Consider the following 22,470-nt stretch of genomic DNA (forward strand, 5'->3'; position numbering starts at 1 on the left):
CATAGTCTTTTACGAACCTTCGGTAGTAGCCCGTGAGGCCCAGGAAGGCTCGTACCTCGGTTTGGGTGATGGGGGGCTGCCAGGCCTGGATGGCGGCAATTTTCAGCTGTAGCGGGGCCACTAGGCCGCTTCCCACCTGGTGTCCGAGGTAGGTTACAGACCCTTGCCCAATTTGACACTTGCTGGCCTTGATCGTGAGGCCAGCTCGCTGAAGGGCCTGCAGCACTGCTCGGAGGTGGTGGAGGTGCTCGGTCCAATGGTGGCTGTATACAGCGATGTCGTCTAGGTAGGCGGCGCTGAATCCTTCGAGCCCCGCTAGGACCTGGTTGACGAGCCGTTGGAATGTTGCTGGGGCATTCTTCATGCCGAAGGGCATGACCGTGAAATGGTAATGGCCATCGGGGGTGGAGAAGGCAGAACGTTCTTGCGCCCGGGGTGTGAGGCCGATCTGCCAATAGCCTGCTGTCAGGTCGAAGATGCTGAGGTAGCGGGCAGCTCCCATTCGGTCGACTAGTTCATCTGCCCGGGGGATGGGGTGCGCGTCTGTTCTGGTGACCGCATTCAAGCCCCGGTAGTCGACGCAGAACCGGAGTTCCGGTGTGGTGCCGGGGGCAGCTGCTTTGGGGACCAGTACGACAGGGCTGGCCCAGGGACTGTCTGAGGGCTCGATGACCCCGATCGTGAGCATCTTGGCTATTTCTTCCTGGATGCAGGCCCGTACCCGGTCTGGCACGCGGTAGGCTCGGTGGCGGATAGGGGGGCTGTCCCCGGTATCCACATCGTGCACACACCAGGAAGTGACACCCGGGGTGAGGGAGAACAGGCTGGCGAACTGTGATAGGAGGGCTTGACACTCCTGGCGTTGGTCTCTGGTGAGGGCCTCTGAGAGCCGGACCCCATCCACGGAGCCGTCTTGCTCTTGGGTCCGTAGGAGGTCAGGGAGAGGCTCGGAGTCTTCTTCAACCCCAGTGTCTGTGGCCATCAGGAGGCTGAGCTCTGTTCGCACAAAGTGGGGCTTTAGTCTGTTAGCGTGGAGGACCCGGAGAGGGTTCCGGGACGATTCCATGTCGATGAGATAAGTGGCAGGACCCTTGCGCTCTATTACTTTGAAGGGCCCCGTCCATTTGTCTTGCAGGGCGCATGGCTCAGTGGGGGACATCACCCATACCTGTTGGCCAGGTTCGAATTCAATGGATGAGGCGTTCTGGTCATACCATTTTTTCATGTCCTCTTGACTGGCCTCTAGGTTGGCCTTCGCCAGTTCTCTGAACCGCCGGGTCTGGTTGCGGAGGGTGAGGAGGTACCGGAAGACATCTGGAGGGTTCTTTAGCGGAGGCATCTCCCAGCCTTCTTTGACGAGACTGAGCGGCCCTCGCACTGGGTGTCCATATAGCAGTTCAAATGGGCTGAAGCCCAGGGATTTCTGGGGGACTTCTCGATACGCGAAGAGGAGGCACGGCAGCAGCACATCCCACTGGCGACGGAGGGGCTCTTCCAACCCCCCGATCATTCCCTTTAGCGTGCGGTTGAACCGCTCAACGAGTCCGTTCCCTTGAGGGTGATAGGGGGTTGTGAATCTGTAGGTGACCCCGCACTGTTGCCAGAGGGACTTCATGTATTTGGAAATAAAGTTCGTGCCTCTGTCGCTGACGACTTCTCGGGGGAATCCCACACGGGAGAAGATCCCCATCAGGGCCCGGCCGACCACCGGGGCTGTCACAGTTCGCAGAGGAACAGCCTCAGGGTAGCGGGTGGCGTGGTCCACTAGCACCAGGATGAATCGATGGCCTTGTTTTGTGCGTGGGTCCAAGGGCCCCACAATGTCTATTCCGACTCTCTCAAACGGGGTAGTGACCACGGGAAAAGGTTGCAGGGGAGCCTTTAGTTTGCGGCCGCTCTTCCCACTGGCTTGGCACGTGGGGCAAGATCGGCAATGCTGGTGCACATCGTTTCTCATTTTGGGCCAGAAGAAGTGGGTCACTAGGCGACTGTAGGTTTTATCTTGTCCCAGATGTCCTGCCAGGGGGACATCGTGGGCCAGGTTTAACAGGAAGTCTCTGAAGCGGAGGGGTACCACTAGTACTCGGTTGCTCCCCAGCTCGGCGATTCTTTGCTCGCTGTACAGCAGATCATTGTCCCAGTAGACCCAATGAGTTCCGGGGGTATCCCCTGCGCTTTGGGCGAGCGCTTGCTGGCGGAGTCCCTCGAGGGAGGGACAGGTCTTCTGTTCTTTGCGAAATTGTTCTTGCGTGGGCCCCCCTTCTTGAGGCCACTGGTCGAGGTTAGCGAGGTCGGTAGATTGAGCTGGTTCGGCGGGAATGTTACGGTCGGTGTTTTCGGCCGGGGCGACCGGAGGCGGTGGCGCCGGCCATTCGGGTTCTTCTGGCTGGTGGTTGGCACGGGCGGCCATGGAACGGGTGGTGACGCACGCCCAGTCTGGGACGCCCAACATCCCCAGGTGTTCCTTTCGCTCCACGGCGGCCCACGGAGAGCTTTCCAGGTCATTGCCCAGGAGGCAGTCTACGGGGGCATCGTCTCGGACCGTCACTTTCAACATGCCGGAGACCCCCCCCCATTCGAAGGGGACGCAGGCCATCCGACACAGGCTCTCCGAGTTATCGGCTGATCGTACAGGACAGAGAATGTTCGGTAGATACTGTTCTGGGGCCACCAGGTGACAGCGGACGGCTGTTACACTGGCCCCGGTGTCACGAAGGGCTTCGGCCTGGTGTCCATTGATGCTCACCCATTGGCTGTACTTCTGGGTGTTAGCGGGTAGGGGGACCCGCGGGACCATGTCTTTCCCCCCTAAGCAGGCTAGAGTCATGGCGGCTGGCTCCCACTCTTGATGTTCTTGTTCGTACTCTTCCTGTTCCTCGGAGATCTGTTCTTCCCCTAGGGCTGCAGCGGCCACTTGGCGGGGTCTTGGGCTCTGGTACTGCGGGCAGTTTGGGTCGTTCGCATAGTGGCCGACTCGTTGACATCGGTGACACGTGACATTGGCTCTGTACCCCGGTCGCGCTGGGGTGCTGCCCCGGTTGGCCGGGGGGGTGGTGTTGGTAGCGGGGGCGACCGGGGCGTTGTCTCTTCCTCGCCCTTGGCCCCCTCCTCCTCCTCTGGGTCGGTGCTGACCATTGTTGTTCCGGTTCTGTTCGTAGGACCCATTCCGGCCCACTCTGGTGATCTCCCACCGGTCAGCTTCGGCTGCGAGCTGCCGGGGATCCGTTAACTTGCTGTCGAGGAGGTGTTGGCGGAGTTCAATGAAGCAATTGTTCGACAGATGCTCCCATACCATCAGGTTAAATAGTTGCTCGTAGGTCGTGACGTTGCTTCCTCGGATCCAGCCCTCGAAGGCTCGGCTAAAGTATGTTACATAGTCCACCCAAGTTGTACCCGGGATGCGGGTGCAGTCTCGGAACCTCTGACGGTACATCTCGGGTGTGAGACCATAGCGGGTGAGGAGGGCCGCTTTCATATGGTCGTAGGAGGTCATCTGGTGGTCCGGGAGCTGTAGTAGGGTGTCGCGGCCCTCATTGAGGAATCTTCCCCAGAGACCGGCTCCCCAGTCGCTTCTATCGATCCGGTGTGCAGTCATAGCGATTTCATAGGCTTTAAACCATTGCTGGATGTCGTCCTCTCTGAAGTATTCTCGGACAACATCCTTGGGGATGTGTACCTTTTTGTCTGTGGCCCCTGGGGTGGGGGGTCGCTCGGGCACCCCTGCTTCTTTATTCTGCTTGCGTAGGTTGATCTCGGCTAGGTTTCGTTCGTGTTCGTACGCTAGTTTTTTTTCCTCAAGCTCCCTTTGTCTCTGTTTCTCCTCTCTTTCTTCTCGGAGACGCAGGTGCTCTAAGTTGATTTTTTGTTCGGCCAACTTAAGTTCAACGTCCATTTTAAGTCGGGCCATTTCTAGTTCGTGTAGTCGGGTCCTTTCTCTTTCCTGGATCTCGTCTTGCGAGAGACCCGTTCTTTGCTCTTCCGGGGCCGTGGTCGTTTTTTCTACGGTGCTTTGATCAGGGGTTCCGGCAGCCCCGGTTTCTGCCCGAGATTCTAGGGCATGCTTAAAATCGTCCTTGGTACTCAGTCCGGTGGTAGCGATACCCAGTTCGATGCAGAATTGTTTAAGTTCACGATGGTTGTATTCCCCCAATTTCTCCATTTGGAATTTCTCGGTTGATCCGCTCTCTTTCGTGGTCATTGTGACTTCGTCGTGGGGTGAGCTACTCTCTGTACGTTTATGCGGTGATTCGGATCGCGCCGCTGGCCACCAATGTTAGACGGACCGGGAGGGTCGGCCGAGGTTACGGGGAGAGGTCTCCAGGGAGAGCCGTCTCCAACGACTGTACAGATAAGTAACTTCCCCCCCACAGACGGACACCACACAAGGTTGAAGGTTAACGAGACTTTATATGCAATTCTTAGGTTACGATGATGGATACAAGGAGGTCTGGACTCAGGGGTCCCCTCGGTTCTAGTCTCTGGTTTAGGAAAGGGGTAGCGGGACAGTCTTAGTTACCAATGAGTACAAAATAGCTCTCAATCCTCGAGCTCGGCGTTCTAGATGATCGGGCCGTGGAGGAGCCAAGCAGGTCCCGAGATGGATGAAGGAAGGACGACGGTCCGCGGCGGAGCCTGCAGGTCCCGGTGGAAGATGACGGTTACAACGGTTCGCGGCCACGCCAGCAGATCCCGACGACGATGAAGGATGAAGGTTACGACGACTGTGGCAGCGCCAACAGGCAGGACGATGGTGCACAGGACAGAGCTATGGCAGCGCCAGTAGTCCGTCCAGGATGAGTTCCTCTTTACGTCTCTCGACTCCAAGATACAACTGCCTTCCTGCTCTGGAGCTGCCCCAGTTATAGGGCTGGTGTGCTTTGATGTCCGGACCCTCGCACTTGGAGGTCGGGAGGTCCGGGATGGGGGAGTCCAGACACCCAGCAGGGGGGTGGAGCCAGCGCCCGGGGAGGCGATGGGCGAGCGGCACTTGGTGGGGGAGAGCCATCGGCACCTCTTTCTCCCATTGACTTGCCAAGTAGTCCGCTCACCTCCTGGGTGGATGGTGGTGCCGGGATGTCTGAGGCCGGGCCAGGCCCAGGGTTGAGGTCGATCGGGGGCCAGGCGGCCTCGTGGTGGAGTGTCCAAGATGGCGCCCCAGGATGGGCGCGTGGGCCGGCAGTGGATCGGACCCACGAGGTCGACATGCTCGAGGGCAGGGGTCCCTGAGGGGACGGAGGACGGGCAATGGTGGTGTGTGGTACTTGCGTGACCGGGCTCGGACCTGGTTGGGCCGGGGGAGAGCGGCCCTTCATGTGGCCTGTCCAACAGCCCCCGATTCTCTGATCAGACTACCCCTTCGGGAGGATCTTCTGTCGCAGCAGCAGGAGACGGTCCTCCACCCGAACCTGTCCAGCCTCCACCTCCTTGCGTGGAGTTGAGGGCTGACAGTTGAGAGCCTTCGGCCTTCCTCCTGAAGTCTGTAATGTTATCTTGGCAGCCAGGCGTCCATATACTAAAACAGTATATGCCGTAGATGGAACACATTTGTGGCATGGTGTGCAGCAAAGGCTATGGATCCCCTCCTGAGGTTCTCCTCTTCCTGATTTCTTTGGCCCAGCAGGGCTCTGCTCTGGGCACAATCAAGGGCAATCTTTGGCCATTTCAGCCTTTCTTCACCTCCCTGATCAACCTTCTCTTTTGAAGTCCCCTATTGAAAATGGCTTCCTTAAGGGCATTACTCATCTGTTTTCTTCTATTCCTTTCGTAATGCCCCAGTGGGACTTGAACCTTGTTCTGACTTACCTTATGTGCGCTCCTTTCGAGCCGCTACATAATTGTCACTACCGCTTTGGGGCGGAGAGTCCCCCTTCATGACATCTGCCAGACAGCCACGTGGGCTTCATTACACACGTTCACTAAACATTACTGCCTGGACAGCCAAGTCCAGAGAGACGGCTTCTTTGAGCGCTCCATTATTCAGGACTTCCTGGTTTGAACTTGGTACGCAGACCCACTTCCGGGGTTGGTATTGCTGGGGTATCTATTCTAAGGTAAGGAATCCATAAGTAATAGTCTCTTTCAGATGAACAAGTTACTTTACTTTGGTAACGATATATCTGTAAGAGACATACATTAGGTATGGATTCCTTACCACCCCACCCATCCTCCCCGTCTGTAAACTGATTCTAGAGTAAGGGACTTCCTTTCAGGGCTCTAGTTTTATGCACCAGTGGTCAGTGTCTTGCATGGCTCTGCGCTTCTGGCGTGGAATGTCGTGTAAAGAACTGACTTCAGAGCGTAGGGGCAATGTCTAAGTAGATACTGTGATGTCATTCTGGCGATCATGACGCCAACGACAAACACAGAGTCGACCGACGCCACCTGCCGATGCGCAAGGGTACTGCTGAAGATCTATGTGCCTGCGCGACCGAAAATGTCACAGGAAGGTGTCTCTTCCATAGAGGTCCGCAAGCAGTCACGTCTACATGGGGCCTGTGTTGGTGGATTCGGCCTCTCCAGCTATTCAAAGGTTATTACGGCCCGATCTTGCCTCAAGGTCCTCAGCTTTGAATGCTGTTGTTTTGAGGAGGCGTTGAATGCGATCTAGGCGCTTGGTCATTGCCGATTGCACATCCTCAGTGTCAGAAAATCACTTTTTGGTAGACTCAATGCAGGCTTCATGCTTTTCTAAGCGGCCGTGCAAACAGTTGTGGCGAGCCATTAGGCTGTCAAGACGTGCTTCAATGGCCTTGAATCCGGCAAGTAGTTCAGCCATTATGGCTGCCGCTCCTTCCACGGGGGGCTGTTCAGTGTCTGGTGGGTCAGCAACGGCTGGAGGATCGCCACGCCCAGCGTCGTCGCTTCCTTCCCGCCTGGAAGTTTTGGTAGATTTGAAAGTTAGCTGCTGCTGCTTGGGGTCCCCCAACCCATGATGAACCAAGAGAATTTTATATAGGGCTGCTCAACACGTGAATCGCAGTCGGCTAGCAAATGCAAGGGTTGATGGGTGGAAACATTGCAAATAGATGGGCTATAATGCAGACCCCCGAAGATGCTGAATGGGTACTGCCTTTCGTTGCTGGACCAAAAGGCTGATGATGATGGACTGCGTATCATGGGGCCCCTGTGGCTGGGTTATGCTGTTAAATGGCCGAATCGAAATCAAGAGCAGTGTAGGAGCATGCCAAGCGCTGCTCCATTCATTCTCTCCCCCTCCCCCCCCCCCCCCTCCCCCCTGGTAAAAAAAGAGAAGAAAGGTGCTCAGGCCAGTGAATCAATAGTATGCACTAGCGTAGTAGATCCCATCTTGTTATGAGCCCTGCGTATGGGCCGCACTGGAGTTGTCTCTGCCAGGGCCTGCCATTAAAGAAGGACAGCGCCGGCGCCTTTGCCGCACGCGTTGCTGGGGGATGGCTGGCAATGTTTATCGGCCACCTAGCGGCTGAGCGAGTAACTCACTGCAGGTCAGCAAGGCAGTGGGCCAGGAAGGCCAGGCCCGTCTCTGCTCCTCATGGGGCCCCGCATCTCCAGCCTCGATTTATGAGGAAGCTGCACACCATGGCCGCAGCCCGCCCTCAGGCTAGCCGCATCATGCCGCCGCGGGGCTCACCTCCGCCGCCGCCAATGACGCCTCGAGCCCTCTCGCAGCACTCCACGCATGCCGCTCGGTCTCGGACACTCGCGGCGGGCGTGGATGGGGCAAATTGCAGTGATGGGACGAAGCTAGGCAGTTATTCGGGCGCTGCCCCTCTACAGCTCTGTGATCAAGCCACCATCTTGGTGCCTGGTCAGGCCACGCTCCAAACTGATACATTTCTATAGCCTATATCTTTAACGAACAACTCTGGCCCTATTAAATTCTTTGTTTCCATGTGAGCCTACCCTCCTACACCACAATCCCCCCCATCCGCCTCCCTCCTCACATTCAGAAGGATCAAGCCTCATTGTGCAAAGATTCACCAAGGGTAGAGCAGCAAGCAGAAGCAGTATGACTGACAGCTGAGATGTTGAATATCATCTCGGAGGATGGACTGGCAAAGCCAACAGACGCATACGTGCTCTGTAAAAGTGTGGATCTCACACTGTTCTCTTTAACCCTTTAACAGTATCATTCGTGCTAAGCATTTAAATCCTTATTGATACTAGCACAGCATTTGTCAGGCTATTAATGTTTATTAATGTTTGTTTTCCTCAGGGTGAAGCAAATTGTTTTGTTGAATGTAAGAAACACATATTGTAACCAGACTGAAAGTAATGTCGAGCCATGTGCTCCTTCTGATAGTGAGACTTTAGTTACGCCTAAGAGAGGGGAAGCTTCTTGCTACTTAACTTCACAAAATAATAAAATTATTGGTAAGCCCTGACCTTTTGTGAGGGGAAGTGCTTTGTAACCATTGGGGTCTCCCTCCCAGCTTTCATAGAAAGAAAATCCCACTATGATGCATTTGTTAAGCGCTACTACTCGCCCGTGAGGGTCTCAAGGCGCTGGGGGAGGGGTGTTTCGCACCATGAAGCAACATATTGAACTACATCAACATGGAAGCAGACAGTGGGGGCACCTTTGCTGAGTAGATGGCACTAGCAAAGTTAAGCTGTATGTTAACATATTGAGCTACATCAACATGGAAGCAGACAGTGGGGGCACCTTTGCTGAGTAGATGGCACTAGCAAAGTTAAGCTGTATGTTAACAGAAGAATGTAGTGAAACAGAGTCAGAAGATGAAGTTTGCATTGTAAGCTGGGAAAATAAAAGGCTTTCACTGCAAAATGTAGCATACTAGGTACTTTTGACAAAGAGGCTGTATTTTGGTTGCTTCTTGAAGAAAGCATGCGTGCCCATTCATCTTACCTTTGTGAGCAAGAAAAGCTGTAAATCCCACAACATGTTAACTTGATAACAAAGTAAAACAAATGTACATGCAATTGTGTTTAGTGAATAGAACTATATCTTTGATAGGCTGCAGCATCCAGACAGCACACACTTACTAAACAAAAAAGTTGTCAATCAGTATTAAAAGCATGTCAATTTTGTAATCTACCAGTAAGACCACTTAGTGTCCCACCATCCAGAAACCTAACAAGATCGCAAATGGAACAATGAAACCATCTTCGAAATGCCATGCCCTTGATGGACAGCCTAATTAGGCAATGGTAATAAATGAAAAACACATGAAAGGCACTGGGTAATAGCTGCTGTAGGAAACTGGTTACTGTTTGAGGGGAGGAGAAACCCTACTCCAGCAGCAACCACAATTCTTGTCATGGTGAAACACAAGCAAATCTCAACTTAACCTGTGCTTAACCCTTTTCCTCCTGCAGCTTGGCACAAAAGCAGTCAGGCTTAACTTAGAGGCAATGTGTAAAGTATTTATGCAGCACACAAACGGCAATAAAGTGAAAATACAATACCAGAAAAATCCTGCACCAATGAAAGATTTTTTGGTAAAATGTTATAAATTATTTGACACCAAAACAACAAAAATCCAAACAGAGGAGCCAGAGATATGCAATTTTAAAGAGATAGGTAGAAATAGTGCTCAAAGGCACAAAGCGCCAACTGGTTATCCGGTAGTACTGCACTGGGACAAAGTCACAAAATCAGGCTGACCGAGATTGAGCGCAGGTCGGATACAGGTACCAAGTTAGACATGCTGAACCAAGTAACTTATATCCTGGTTGCGTTAGGTTGCAAGGTCCCATGTTGAGGATGCATAGCACAGTGGTGGTTCTGAGGATCTGCAGGGCTGGGGTGTGGTTCCAAAGAGTTGTGGGACTGCGATGTCCTGGGTCGAGGATGTGTTGCACAGTGGCTGTGTTCGGGTTGCTATGCACAACAGCGGTTCTGAAGCAAGTCGATGCTTCACGCTTGGTCGGTTCTTATAGAAGCCCAGATGGGCTGGCAGACCACCTTCAAACTCACTTCCAAGGGTGCTGGACTGGGGTGGCACCAGTTGGGGGGCAAGACTCACAGCAGGAAGCATTCAGTTGTTGTGATCAAGGTGGTCAGAGCCTTTTCTGTCCCTGAAGCTCTGATCACGAGGCCTGCCAACTAGCCCTTGGAGTCATTCTGGTGACCCTGGGTTTATGGTGCAGGTCCAGTCCCTCTCACTCAGGCAGCAGGACAACAGAGTAGCAGGGCAGCAGTCATCTTGCGGCAGAACAACTTAACAGTCCTTCTTCTGAGACTTCCACAGGTCCAGATGTGTGGTGAAGAGTTGTGTATGAGGGTCCACTGTTTATTCTTGGTGCTAGCTTTGAAGTAGGAGAAGTTCCACCCACAGAGGAGCTTGGAATTTCCTACCCCCCTGCTTGTCTAGGTGCACAAAAGACTAGTGTGAAACCCTTTGTGAGTGTGCTGAGGCAGAGTCTTTGTGATGTGCAAGTGTGGTAGGTGACAGCTGCATCCCCTATCAAGATAGAGATGGCCTATCCTGCTACCTCCTATTCAGCCTTTGCCTCACTGTCTGGAAGTAATACACAAGGACCAGCTGTCAGCTGGACCTAGTCATGTGATCAAGGATACAGGCTGCATGGCACCCAAATAGTTGGTGCAAGAAAATGCCAAACTTCCAAAAGTGCCATTTTCTGAATTGTGACTTAACATTCATCTTTACCATTACAAAGTGATAACTTTTAATTGGGAGCAGTTAGGTGTATCGAATTTGATGTTTAATCATTTGTAATTTAAAACCTTAAAAAACACTATTCTGATCAGACAATAGCAGATTTTTAAGGTGATAAGTACATTTTTTATTTTGCCAATCCTACTTGCACAGACAGTTTGGTTTATGTCTAACCGAATAAACTTAAATAGCGTCTTTTTTTTCTTCAAGTGACTACAAATGTGTGGATCAAGAATGAGAAGTTGATTTTTGTTTCTTAAGAAAAGTTTACATTTATCTTTCAAAAACAGTCAATAAAATAGTCAGATTTCAAAACTTTAAAGGAGTATGGGTGTGCAAAATTCCCATAATTTGTATTTGTGCAATTACGCAAAAAGTCTGGTAAATTATGAAAAATCACTTAGCATTACTAAGAATGCAAAACCGGCATTTGGCTGTATATAATAGTGTGAGTGGTGTGCTTGTGTCTATTTTGGATGCAAGGGTGCATTTTGCACAAAAAACATGCTCGGCAAACAACCACATACAATTTTGTAGTCCCCATTGTTGCTGTGCGCTTGCACCAATTGCGAATGGCAAATATTTACACTACGTGATATACTGGCATCCTTTTGAAAAATGAATCTAGCAAGCATGACACAAAATCACTGAAATTACATGAGAATACGTCAGTGTAACGGAAATGTTCCCCAGGCCAAATCAGGAGCCCTCTGGGCACCCATACTCTTGCTTGTTCTTTAATTCTGGCATCAGTTAATCAACTGATGTAGCATATCTCTCATAGCTCTTTATGCTAGTATTGGGTTGACATAAACCACTCTGCATCCCATCCGAATTGGCACTGCAGTATTCCACTGTAGTAGCAAGGATGTTTGTTATCAACTATATTAGCAGTGACCTGATGCATCTTGCTTTTTTTCCCCTTCATGTTCAAAGCTGTATCTTTAATGGAAGTATTATGAGTGTTGTGCATCCTGCATGTTACGGCAGGATGAGTAGCGTTGGGTTCCACCCTTCGTCTGGCTCTCCATCTCTAGATATTTTGTGCAGTATTACACGTGACGTGCTTGAGAGATGTCTGGACAGCAACTCCATTGTGTGACGCCAAGTTTATAACCCAGGCTCAGAGTGTCAAACTCTATCACCACGCTTAATGGATGAGAGTTGCTTATATTTTTTTAACCATTAAAATCTTCTTTTTACTGATGATTTACATGCAAAATCTTAAACTATTATTCTTTAAACTATTTTTGTTTTTTATATCATCACACTGACCTGCAAAAGCAACTAGACCCAATTCATTTTGGCAACAAACGCTATAAAAAGAGTCAACCGATCTGGTTAATAATTTGATTTGCAAGAATTTTTCTGTCCTGAATCAAAATGATTGTTTTTGTATTAATGCAGTAAGAGGGCAACAAAAATAATTGTTGCAAAGCGGAAGCATCTGGGATAGTTAGACTTTCATGATCACAGGTTACATGAACTTAACAAAGACAAAGCAATAATGTCTTCAGTCTTCCTCATCACTAAATCGTGCATGTCTTTTCATATTTGTATTATAGACTCTTCAGAAGCCAACTCCTGAGCAGAAACACCTCTTGGCCGGCTTCTCAAAACGAGTGGCTGCCGCTGTCACAGAGCTCATCCAGACCACAGAGTCCATGAAAGGTATCTTTGCATTCTGCCATTGTTGTTTGATGACAGGGTTTGTTTTCTACAGTGAAGTAGAAATGTGTAGAGTTCAGAAGATGTACAACCTCGTGAAGGGGGTGTTTGCCACTGAGGAGTCTCGTGTGATGTCACTTTTAGCAAATGCTGACCCTGGTGTGGAACTGGGTTCTTCACTTTTTGACGCTGTGACGATCTTGTATGACACCCTCTTTCTTTGCCGGATAGCAGTAAGGGATACGTTTATTAGCGAATAAACTAGAGATCTGGAAGGATATGCCAATAGATAATAAGTAATGTTATTATTTTTCCCTCTTTCTGTTGGATTGAAAATACCTCTGAGCTGGTCTCCAGTGCTGCCACTCACTCCAAAACTGGATTTTGGAGTATGGGAGACATACCAGTATCACTGGCGCTGTTTTACACGGGTTTCAGAGAGCAGAGTATTATGATACTCTCCCCCTGGGCGGGACGGAAATTTGGCTGGAAGGCTGGAGAAGAAACTGAGAAGAAGTGTGGATCTGTGACGTTTAGCACTTAAAAACAACCAAAAGTGGAGACCAAAAGTTGTTCTCTACTCTTTTGAAATCACATAAGTGGTGGACACCAGCCAGGAATAAGTTCCCACCAGTGACATCATAACACAGCAGAATGACTGACAAGCCACATTGAATGTGAGCTTACTGCATTTCCTGTAGACATATAGCTATCTACATTAACTTACAGTGGCTTATCCTGTTCAAAGTACCACATGCATACATGCATTTTTTATTATTTTTCTTTTAAACTCAGATTTTGTTTTAATTCATGGCTGCGCTTTATGTGGCACGTCCTAATTTCAGATGGGTTATTTACTGTGTCTCTTAAAAGAAATTGGCGTAACACGGTGAGAACTTAGCTCAGGACTTTTTAGAGAAAGCTGTGCACAGGTCTGCATTTCATCAATGAAGGCTTCTTTGAAACAGAGGTTGGTAGTTGAGGGTTCATGTAATTCTTATTGCCTCGTTCTGCTGTATCGAAGAATAATTGATCATAATCTACTTTTCAACCCACATCAATAGCCCTTAAAAGTTAGTATCTAAATATAACAAGCATCTCCAAAGCAATAGATCTCGCATTTACGCGAGTTTGAGCTATTGGCATTGTAAATGACCATGCCTTTTATTTATAGTTTGTTTTTTGAAACATAAATAAAAGGCATTGCTATTTACAATGCCAATAGCTTAAACGCTCGCAGATGCGAGATCTATTACATTCCATATGCTTTAAGGCATATTTCGCTGAGTTGCCTCGTTCTGCTTCCCATGGCCCCTGAAGAGCTCCCTGTTTGCTATGACTTAACCTCTTCGGCACCCAGCCGTCATGCATTACGGCGCTCGTGTGCTGATGACGTCTGGGGGCTGTCATGAACCCGCCCACTCGCGATTCTGCCGCAAAGGCGCAGAATCGCAGCCGACCCAAGTGGTTAAATAAACAAGCCAGTGGTCACAACTGCGCATGAAAGACCCTCCTGCAGAAACTCATTAAAGAAAATAGTGCTTACAGACTAAAGAAGACGTACTGTGTAACAACCGAAGTAAAAGGGCCAGTCCTCACGGGAGGTTAGAAATGAAGACAAGGCGGTACTAAGGAGGGACCAACAAGCCTGATAATGAATCAGAAGACCGCATTTACGAAAGACAATGACACAAGCCAATGGCAAATATGGGCGGAGAGTGGGCGGGCCTTCAAGTAAACACTCCAACACAGCATGGCTAAAAATAAGCAGTTCCTGGTGTTCTCCTAGTGGTGTCTACCCAGTATTTATCTTTTTTTAAAAGACTCATCCTCTTCTGTAGGAAAGAAAGCAGCTAGAACCAAAGCAAGCTGCATCTTGCCTCTGTGTGCTTCTGTTCAGTAAAACTTAGTCGGCAGTAGGGCACACTTGTGATGTTTCCCATAATATAGTCCTTAACTTCTATGCTACATATTGTTTTTTACTGACATGACTGAGTTTTAAATACTATGCTTCTTCGTTCCGTGTTCTGCTTGTGGACAGTGATTATGATGACTCCAACTCTGGTAGTAGTGTCCATACTCCATAACATAAACCTGTGGGCACCAATCTGTGTCCATCGGCCTCGATATAGATTCCCGATCATTACATGCGTACACTGGTTGCTCAGATAAAATGCTCTCCCACCCTGACACGTAATGTATCCTTCACTCTATCCATTGTCTGTATTCCTGTACAGTGAAAGTTAACAGTAAATTGGTCTTGGATTGCTGCGAGGTGTTTAGCAAAGTCCGTTTTTAACAGTTTTAACAAATTGTTGTTTATCGTTGTACTTAAAGATTAGACAAACAAGCTACTGCCCTTTTTTGTATCGCATATTTACAGGCTCTCGAACACTTTGTAGATCCTGGTCCTCGGGGCTCAGTAAATCTTCTTTTTGGGGTTACAAAATGTGTGGTGGTAAGTACTAGCACTCAGCCCAGTGTATATTCATTCCAGCCATCGGGCAATGCTCATTTTTGCAAGCTTAAACCATTTTTCTTTTTGTTGTTTCCATAAACATTCTGTGTACCTATATGCATGTTGGCAGAAACTGCAAGCATCAGACTTGCTGACTCAATTGAGATGTGTTGAAGTGCACCATTGTAACATTTCATATCCACTTTAGAAAACGTGAATTCCTTTAGCCATATCCATGTCCGCAGCAGTTGCACAATTATATGTATCTGTTATTGGGTGATAATCCAGTTGTCTGAACTAGTATTGAACCCCAGATAAGTGATTTGAAGAGACCTATATAACGTAAAAATGATAGCTGGAGGCTTTTCGTCCCTATCGATGAGGCATTGGTACTGGTGATTAATTAAAAGTAAATGTGGACGTATTCTTATCATGGCTCCCTCAGCTTAGGGTTCAGAATTGTCATTGCTGCATCAATGCCCTTTATTCATGTTGCCACATGTTAGGATTGTAGAATTGTAGGAGAGCAGGAGGAATTACGTACACATGAATAGGCTCCCTGTGTAGCTGAGCTGAGCAAGTGTACTTAAAAAGAAGGATGAAGAGATTGACAACGATTCTAGGATATCCCCTCACTTGTGTCTCATTTGTAACCACAAAAGTGTATGTAATAGAGTAGGGTTGAACTATCCTGTACACCATTTATAAATAATTCTAACAAATATGACCAGCAGATTATTTAACCTTGAAACAGCTTCAGCCAGACGCAATGTTGAAAGGTGTACAGAAGATAAGTGGATCCAGGGTGAATTCCAAACCATGTCAATACTACAGCCTCTCTCCAAAGGAACATCCTCACTGGTCTCTCGTGGCTCCATATCTTAGTTCCTAGTTATAACTTTCAGTTCCTGTGAGAACAAACTAAGAAATATTGACTTAAACTCAAATATGAGAGTTGCAATGAAGAAAACAAACAAGTGATTGGAGGTTGGCTACCATTTTTTCTCAGCCACTGGTAATGACTCTGGGATACTATCCAGTCCCATTGTCTTTTTTTACCCACCATGCTCTGTCTCAGTTGAGGAGTTTACAGAAAGTCTTCCACCGAGCCTGGCGAGTCTGTCTTCATGTAGAACTCCTGGAGAGCTACAGTATCAGCTAGATTAATTAGAGAGACTACCTGAGGTTTTGCTGTCATCCCACATAATGTCAACCAGACTAGTGTACTCCAGATGGTAGAGATAGTTCTTATCTTCATGTAGACAAAGGGATACTGACCCATTGCTGTGTTCCACATCTACTATCTGGGATTTGTTTTATATTTGGTTTGGGAATACCTTAATGTATGTGCATGTAAGGGCTTTGTGGTTGCCTGAATCAGATTCTGTCCTTTCAGTACTTGTTGTTATGTAGTTTCTTAATGGTTTGATGAACTGGGTTCGAGCCTCAGCGTCACCTCAACGTCGTGTGATTCTGGGCAAATCATGTAATCTCCTCACACCTACCAAATAACGAATGTGTCCTTGTGTGACGTAACTGGTGCTCATGTAAAGTGATCCAATACATTTGGGTCGAGTTTGCGCTATATAGATCTGCAAAAGAAAAACACAAAAAAACTGGTACCCTTCAAAACCTTTTCTAGTTTCTCTCTGAGACTTCGCCCTGGTTCAACAAAGACCAGCTTGCTAATGCCCAGTCCTCCTCCACGTCCACACAAGGTTCCTAAGAGACCATATTGTTTTGAGCCAAAAAAGGCTTTACGTTTCTACATCCTAACAAAGGATTTTCTGTCGGTTTTTCCTGAAGAAAACTAAAGTTCAGTTTCCAAACAGAGAGCATCACATTAAAATGTAATGGGCACCAAGATTTTGGATATGTTTCCTGGAACAAAGGCTCCAGAAGGAATCCGCACCCATTCCACCAGAGGGAGAGCTGTAACTTTGGCTCTTTTGTGTCCTTTCTTAGACACCTGCCAAGCTGTTGCAGGTCCTCCATCTATATCTTTTACTTGCCCCTTCTCCTTGGACACATCTGTTGGAGAAACAACTCGTGTTGTGTGAGGTGTGCTTAATACCTTCCTGATCTAAGGTTTCATGGTTTGCTACATCATCATCTTCTTCAATATCATAACCCTAATGGAAGCCCCTTATTCTCATCATACCCTCACCTTGACCTTATCCCTAACTTTCATTAATCCCTTTACTCTGACCCTAATCGAGGTCTATTTTAAATCCTACACTGGGCCTTAGCGGTAATTTTGACCTTGTCCCTTGCCTACTCATGCTAATTTTGATGGATGTTTTTTTCATTAATTTTATTTGTACTTGAATAAGTTTTCAATAAAATGCCTCAAATATATTTTGGAGATAAGAATGGAATGATCATTTCATTACTTCCCACAGTGTCTCTGTGATAGCATCTGTGTTCATTACAGTAGTATTAGTCAGTGCATTTTTGTAGCTTCAACAGTCATTTCCTAATTACTGTGGCCAAAAATTCGAAGCACATCTGTGTTGTTGTGCAATGCATATCTTTCAAACCACGGTCACAAGAGGAAGCAATTTTCACTGTAGAAGGCATGAAAAGACTTTTCTTTTAAAAGTCTTGGTTATAAAAGAAATGTTGGCAAGTTTGACCATCCAATTGAAGACTTGCTGGTTTCCTCTAAATTGTCAGTGCACTAGACATATATGCCCTTTTGGTGTTTGTAGTTATTGTGTGCTCTCTTAGTCCGAGATTTTAGGAGTTACCTATAGACTGAATATTAGGATGTAAAGTGGGATAGGTTAATTCATATTTTTTTTTACATTTGGCATATTTTTTGTTTCCAAAACTATTTCTGCTGAGTACTCAAGGGGGATTGTTCATTTGTAGTATTTGTAGTTCTTTGGAAGATAAGCACTGGTTTAAGTGTATTTTCACTCCTTCCACTGGGGGTTTCAAGTGAATGTTAATGCTTCCCTTAGCTTAGAACTAGTCCAGTTTAGGTCTCTGCAGATACATAGGTTACCTGAGGACTCTTTCCTCCATTCTGAACCACAAATCCTTCTCCCCGTTCCCCATTAACAACATTTCCATTTTTACTGCCTCCTCATCTGAAAAGGCCAATGTAATAGATTGTGATCCCCTAGAGCATTCTTGCGGTTGGGCCACGCACACTTGCATTATCCCAGACATAATATTCCAATCCTTCTGTAATGTTACACCAGTGTAGAACTAAGATGGTTACAGCTGTGAAATCCGGTTCCTGTAGTCCCAGGGCTTACAGTGGCAATGTTGCTCCAGTTATGACAATGAGGGTCCTTTTTCACCAGAAGTGTTTTGAGCCCACAGTACTATTGGACCCTGAAGTGGATAACTGAGTCATTGTTGACTGTAGTTGGTGCTGGTACCAGAACAACAGATTCCGCACACAAGTGCACAGGATATTTAAAAGCCTTGTATTTTGGGAACTATCGCCAGAGTTTGAACTTAAGCATTCCTACGGACCTGGGGAGACAGACTCTGGTAATCTCCTCAACAAAGACAAAACTGTAAATAGAGTACCGGGGATCCAGATTGGAAAAGAATCCCAAGCTGCTTGACTCATTTGGATGTGGTCAACGGTTCCACACTTGGCCTACCTTCTCGAGCTAGGTGACCAACTGGCCAGCAAGGGATTGATGCCAGAGTAATCTTCAATGGCCTGCGGTGCCAAGTAGAAGGCATGCACTGCTCTCCTGCAGCATGGACAGGTTCAGGTAGGAAGCGGACTCTTACACAAATGTAGTGGATGCCGGCTCCTCCCATTCACCGTAGGCGATGACAATAATGGCAACGAATTTGGGTGTAACCTGCTGAACAGCAGTTGGCAACCTGGTGGACTAGAGCAGTGGTGTCCTTGTTAACTTGAACTGGTCCTAACCAGCAGCTGGGCTTACGAACTCAACTGGCAGGTAGGCTCTCCTGTAAAGTTCGGACCAGCATCCTCTCCCACAGCCATCAGGGCTCTCCCCTCATAGGGCACTACAGCACAACGTCAATCAATAGGAAGGGAAGACAGAAGTTCAGTAATACTCTACCATGGATCACAGACCTTCTCACCTGCCCTGGTTTGCAGCTTCTTCCTAGATTGTTGAGACACCCTGGAACAACTTACTGGTCAAACGGGCTAATCATAGCTCTCCTACCACATTTAAATTCAGTGAAGACCCTTGTAGTGACACTGCACGATCACAACAAACATGCAAAGTCAAATGCAAAAGGAGGCTCTCCTGCAGTGGTGATATCTCCAATAGCAGGCCACATCTCTCGTAGATGCAAATTGTGTTAAGGTGATGAGGAGGGGCTTTCAGATACTGAGGCAACTACAAAGGCTGAAGGTCTGACACTTCCACCTGAACAACGTACAAAGACAGGCTCAATTGTGGGCTCCCAGTTAAGCAGAGAACTAGGTAGCCTCACACAAATCCCACCCCATTTTGGGTTCTCTCACACATAAGCAGCCAAAGGAGATGCGGCTGTGCACTCGACTAGGTATCGGACAACCCTCTCACTCAACTATAACATAAACACATATAGAGGCAAAAAAAAGATGAAGAGACGGGTTTTACATAGGGAAGCCTATAGGCATTTTGCCCCTGAAGTGGACAGGTGAAAATGGTTTTATTATGAATTACTTGCTATGATCACCATTGCCATACAGCCCTAATAGATAGGGCAGGAGCGACATCAACAGGAGAGCATCGCAGGATTGCGCTTCTCTCCCGAGCTATGGCATTTCCAACTACAACATTCAAAGATCTGACCATGTCATTACTTGGTACCTAAGCACTCTACTTAAGCCTCTTCTTATGCGTTTGAAATAGTGTGGTCAATGCTGTTGGCATTCAGTAATCCTCTTCGCTTGGCAAAGTGTTGACAGGCTGTAGGTAAAACTGGCAGCCTCACCTTCCCGCCAGCTGTATCCACTGTTCTCAAGCTCCTACACGAGACCACAAAAAAGAGCATGAAGATAAAAAAAGACTCTGCAAAACGAACCAGTACAAAGCAAATCAATATCCATGTTTTCCCTCAAAATTTATTATTTTTTTGTTGTAAGGTTGAGAGTAGTTCAAGTGTATGGGAGCTGTGTAAGATAGCATTGTAGATGGGTAGCTAACAATTACCAGAACATTTCCTATTGTTATTGCTATTTGGGATTCCGAGTGGTGCTCCGAATTGTGAACATTCACCTTTGGTTTTTGAAGTGATATTTTAGACCACTCCAGCAGAAATTAAAGATGTCCTTCAGACCTCTTCAATGAAAAATATATATTTCTTTTTGATTGCTATACACGTTTGATCCTATATGTAGTGTTATTGTTGCTTGAGCCATAGTATTCTTTTAAAACCTATAAAGAAAAACATTAAATATTAATTAAAATATACCTCCATCTTAGCCAGGTGCAGGGATGCTCTTGTTTAGAAATCTTTCTTGGTTTGAAATCAGTGGTGCCTGTCCAACAAGATCTCCTCATTCCGGTGTCATTTCACCCTTGTCGCCTTCAACCCATATTAGAGAAAAAAATCACTTTCCCATAAACCGGCAGAGTCAGTACTCTCTTTACTGTTTTCAGGGGATCACCTAAGCCAAATAAAAATGGTCTTTCTCCCACCAAAATTCTCCTGATTTTCTCGGGGCACGCTGGTGCAGTGGCTACCGTCACTAGGAAATAAGATTTCCATTAAAGATTTTTCGTATAGTGGTATTAAAGGCCATATAAACATAACAGTACAGTACCCATAAAGTAAATCAATACGTGTTTTGGCTTGCGCGGGTTGATGCATATCCATCATGAACATCTCCCTTGTGGTCCTCTGTGCCATGTGCAGTGCATCTTGTTGACCAGCGTTTCCATCACCCCCTCCTCCAGTAATGTGCTGTGCATCCCATTAATTAATCATCCCACAGCATACACATACTTTCCTCCTCTTACTGAGACGTGGTGGTTCATTTACTGCAGATAATGACGTTTGTCAGAACATTAGAGTGTGTATAAATAAGTGCACGTATGACTGTAATAGTAGTTTTTTTATTATTACTGATACGGTATCAGAGTTTTTAAGTGCGTGAATGTGAGCTCTATCAGACTGGACCAGTAGAAAACCTGCTCACCTCTCAGTGCGAGATACTGAGCATAGGGGACGTAGAGGAAATTGTAGTGATATCTAGGATGATAAGGCAGAGACTTATGCTTACTGGCTTCAGAGCTGTTTCAGGAGTCCTCATCCATACCATCGATCCACTATTTGTTGATATCACAACTTTTTGGCTGTGTGCCTTTGCCATCTCAATGTCAGTCATTTTATTTTACGGCCATGAGCCTTGCATGCATTCCTGTGTGCGGGAGGGCGTGCTCTGACCATCAGATTACTGGTTCATGTTAGCCCTGTTTGCCCACTGAGCTCCTCCTGACCTACATTACGCTCTACGTTTTCCCTAATTCCAGGTACGGAGTGGGTGGACCCCGAAGATCCAACTGTAATTGCTGAAACAGAACTGTTGGGGGCAGCAGCGTCCATCGAGGCAGCCGCCAAGAAACTGGAGCAGTTGAAACCTAGAGCCAAGCCAAGAGTAAGTGAATGTCTGGTGGCAACAGTAATGGCTCATGTGTATTTTTGCAAACAGCTGGTGTGTGCCGCTTACTAGTCGTTATTAATGGCATTTACTTGTAAGGTTATTTTATCTTGGCTTTGACAAGTTACATTAAGTGCAAAAATTTATCTTTTTGCATGACTTTCCTTGATGTCCTCTGATTTAAATTTTCGAATTATGTAGAAATTGTATTTGTGTTGAGGGGTTCAGATTTTGGATAGTTCAGCCAATCAATGTCATGGGAATCGTGATGAATAAACATATAAGCAATCATGCAATGGACACATTACTGGGTTGCTTTGGAAGGAGTGGAAAAAGTGCTTGTACGGAAAGTGAGAGGGGGATGGAAAGTAAGAGTTTCTTTAAATAAAGTTGGGATGATGTTGGGAAAGTTGAAAATAAAGCTTCTGGTTACGGATCAGGAAGAATTTTATATTCTAGCCTTGATTAGTGTGAAATTTCTCATTTAATACTGAGCAATGTGGCACAAGTCCATCTTCCGAACCTGTGAGTTTGGTTATTCTACAGTAGAATAGACAAGTCATCTTCATAGTGGAACCAAGCCTCTAATTCTGATTATCTGACCAGAGTTCGTTTACCATGTTGCAAGGTTTATAAATGTCTGCAGCCTACGATGTCTGTAGTACACATGTAGGAGTATTTTCTACGAAACTGTAGTTGTCATGCCTACTTTACCACTATGTGCTACGCAAACAAATGATGGACGGAATTCTGAATAAATCATACACTCACCCGCAGGTAAGTGATCTGGGTTGAATCCTTCGTTCTTTTGCTCACCATGGCACCCCAGTTTAGACCCAGCCATATGCAAATCAATCTTGACCCTGTGCCTCATGGGAACAGTACAGCCCTAACTGCCAAGCCAGGTCCTTCCAGGACTGAAAACAAACATCCTGGGACCGGTTTGGGGTATTACCCCTCATCAGCCAGGCTATCTTGAATCCAGTGGCACAGTGAGCAAGGGATCCACGTCTGGGCATACCCATCCCTCTTAGGGCGAAATGTGCTACGTAAACAAATGATGGACAGAATGCTGAATAAATCATACATCACACCCAGTCAAGACATCTGGCTTAAATCCATTG

The 22,470-nt window shown here is 47.2% G+C and overlaps 1 protein-coding gene across 1 annotated transcript in view; it reads left to right on the plus strand.

The window, feature by feature from the left end:
• Window positions 1-22,470, plus strand: part of LOC147668304 (talin-2-like) — a 1,432,932-nt gene that overhangs the window by 1,326,263 nt on the left and 84,199 nt on the right. The window contains exons 56-58 of the mRNA XM_086948621.1: window positions 12,188-12,293; window positions 14,674-14,748; window positions 21,219-21,343. Coding sequence (XP_086804747.1) covers window positions 12,188-12,293; window positions 14,674-14,748; window positions 21,219-21,343 — 306 coding nt within the window. The remainder of the gene's footprint in view (window positions 1-12,187; window positions 12,294-14,673; window positions 14,749-21,218; window positions 21,344-22,470) is intronic.

The sequence above is a fragment of the Lissotriton vulgaris genome, unplaced genomic scaffold, assembly GCF_964263255.1.
Source record: "Lissotriton vulgaris unplaced genomic scaffold, aLisVul1.2 SCAFFOLD_325, whole genome shotgun sequence".
In the NCBI taxonomy this organism is placed as follows: Eukaryota; Metazoa; Chordata; class Amphibia; order Caudata; family Salamandridae; genus Lissotriton; species Lissotriton vulgaris.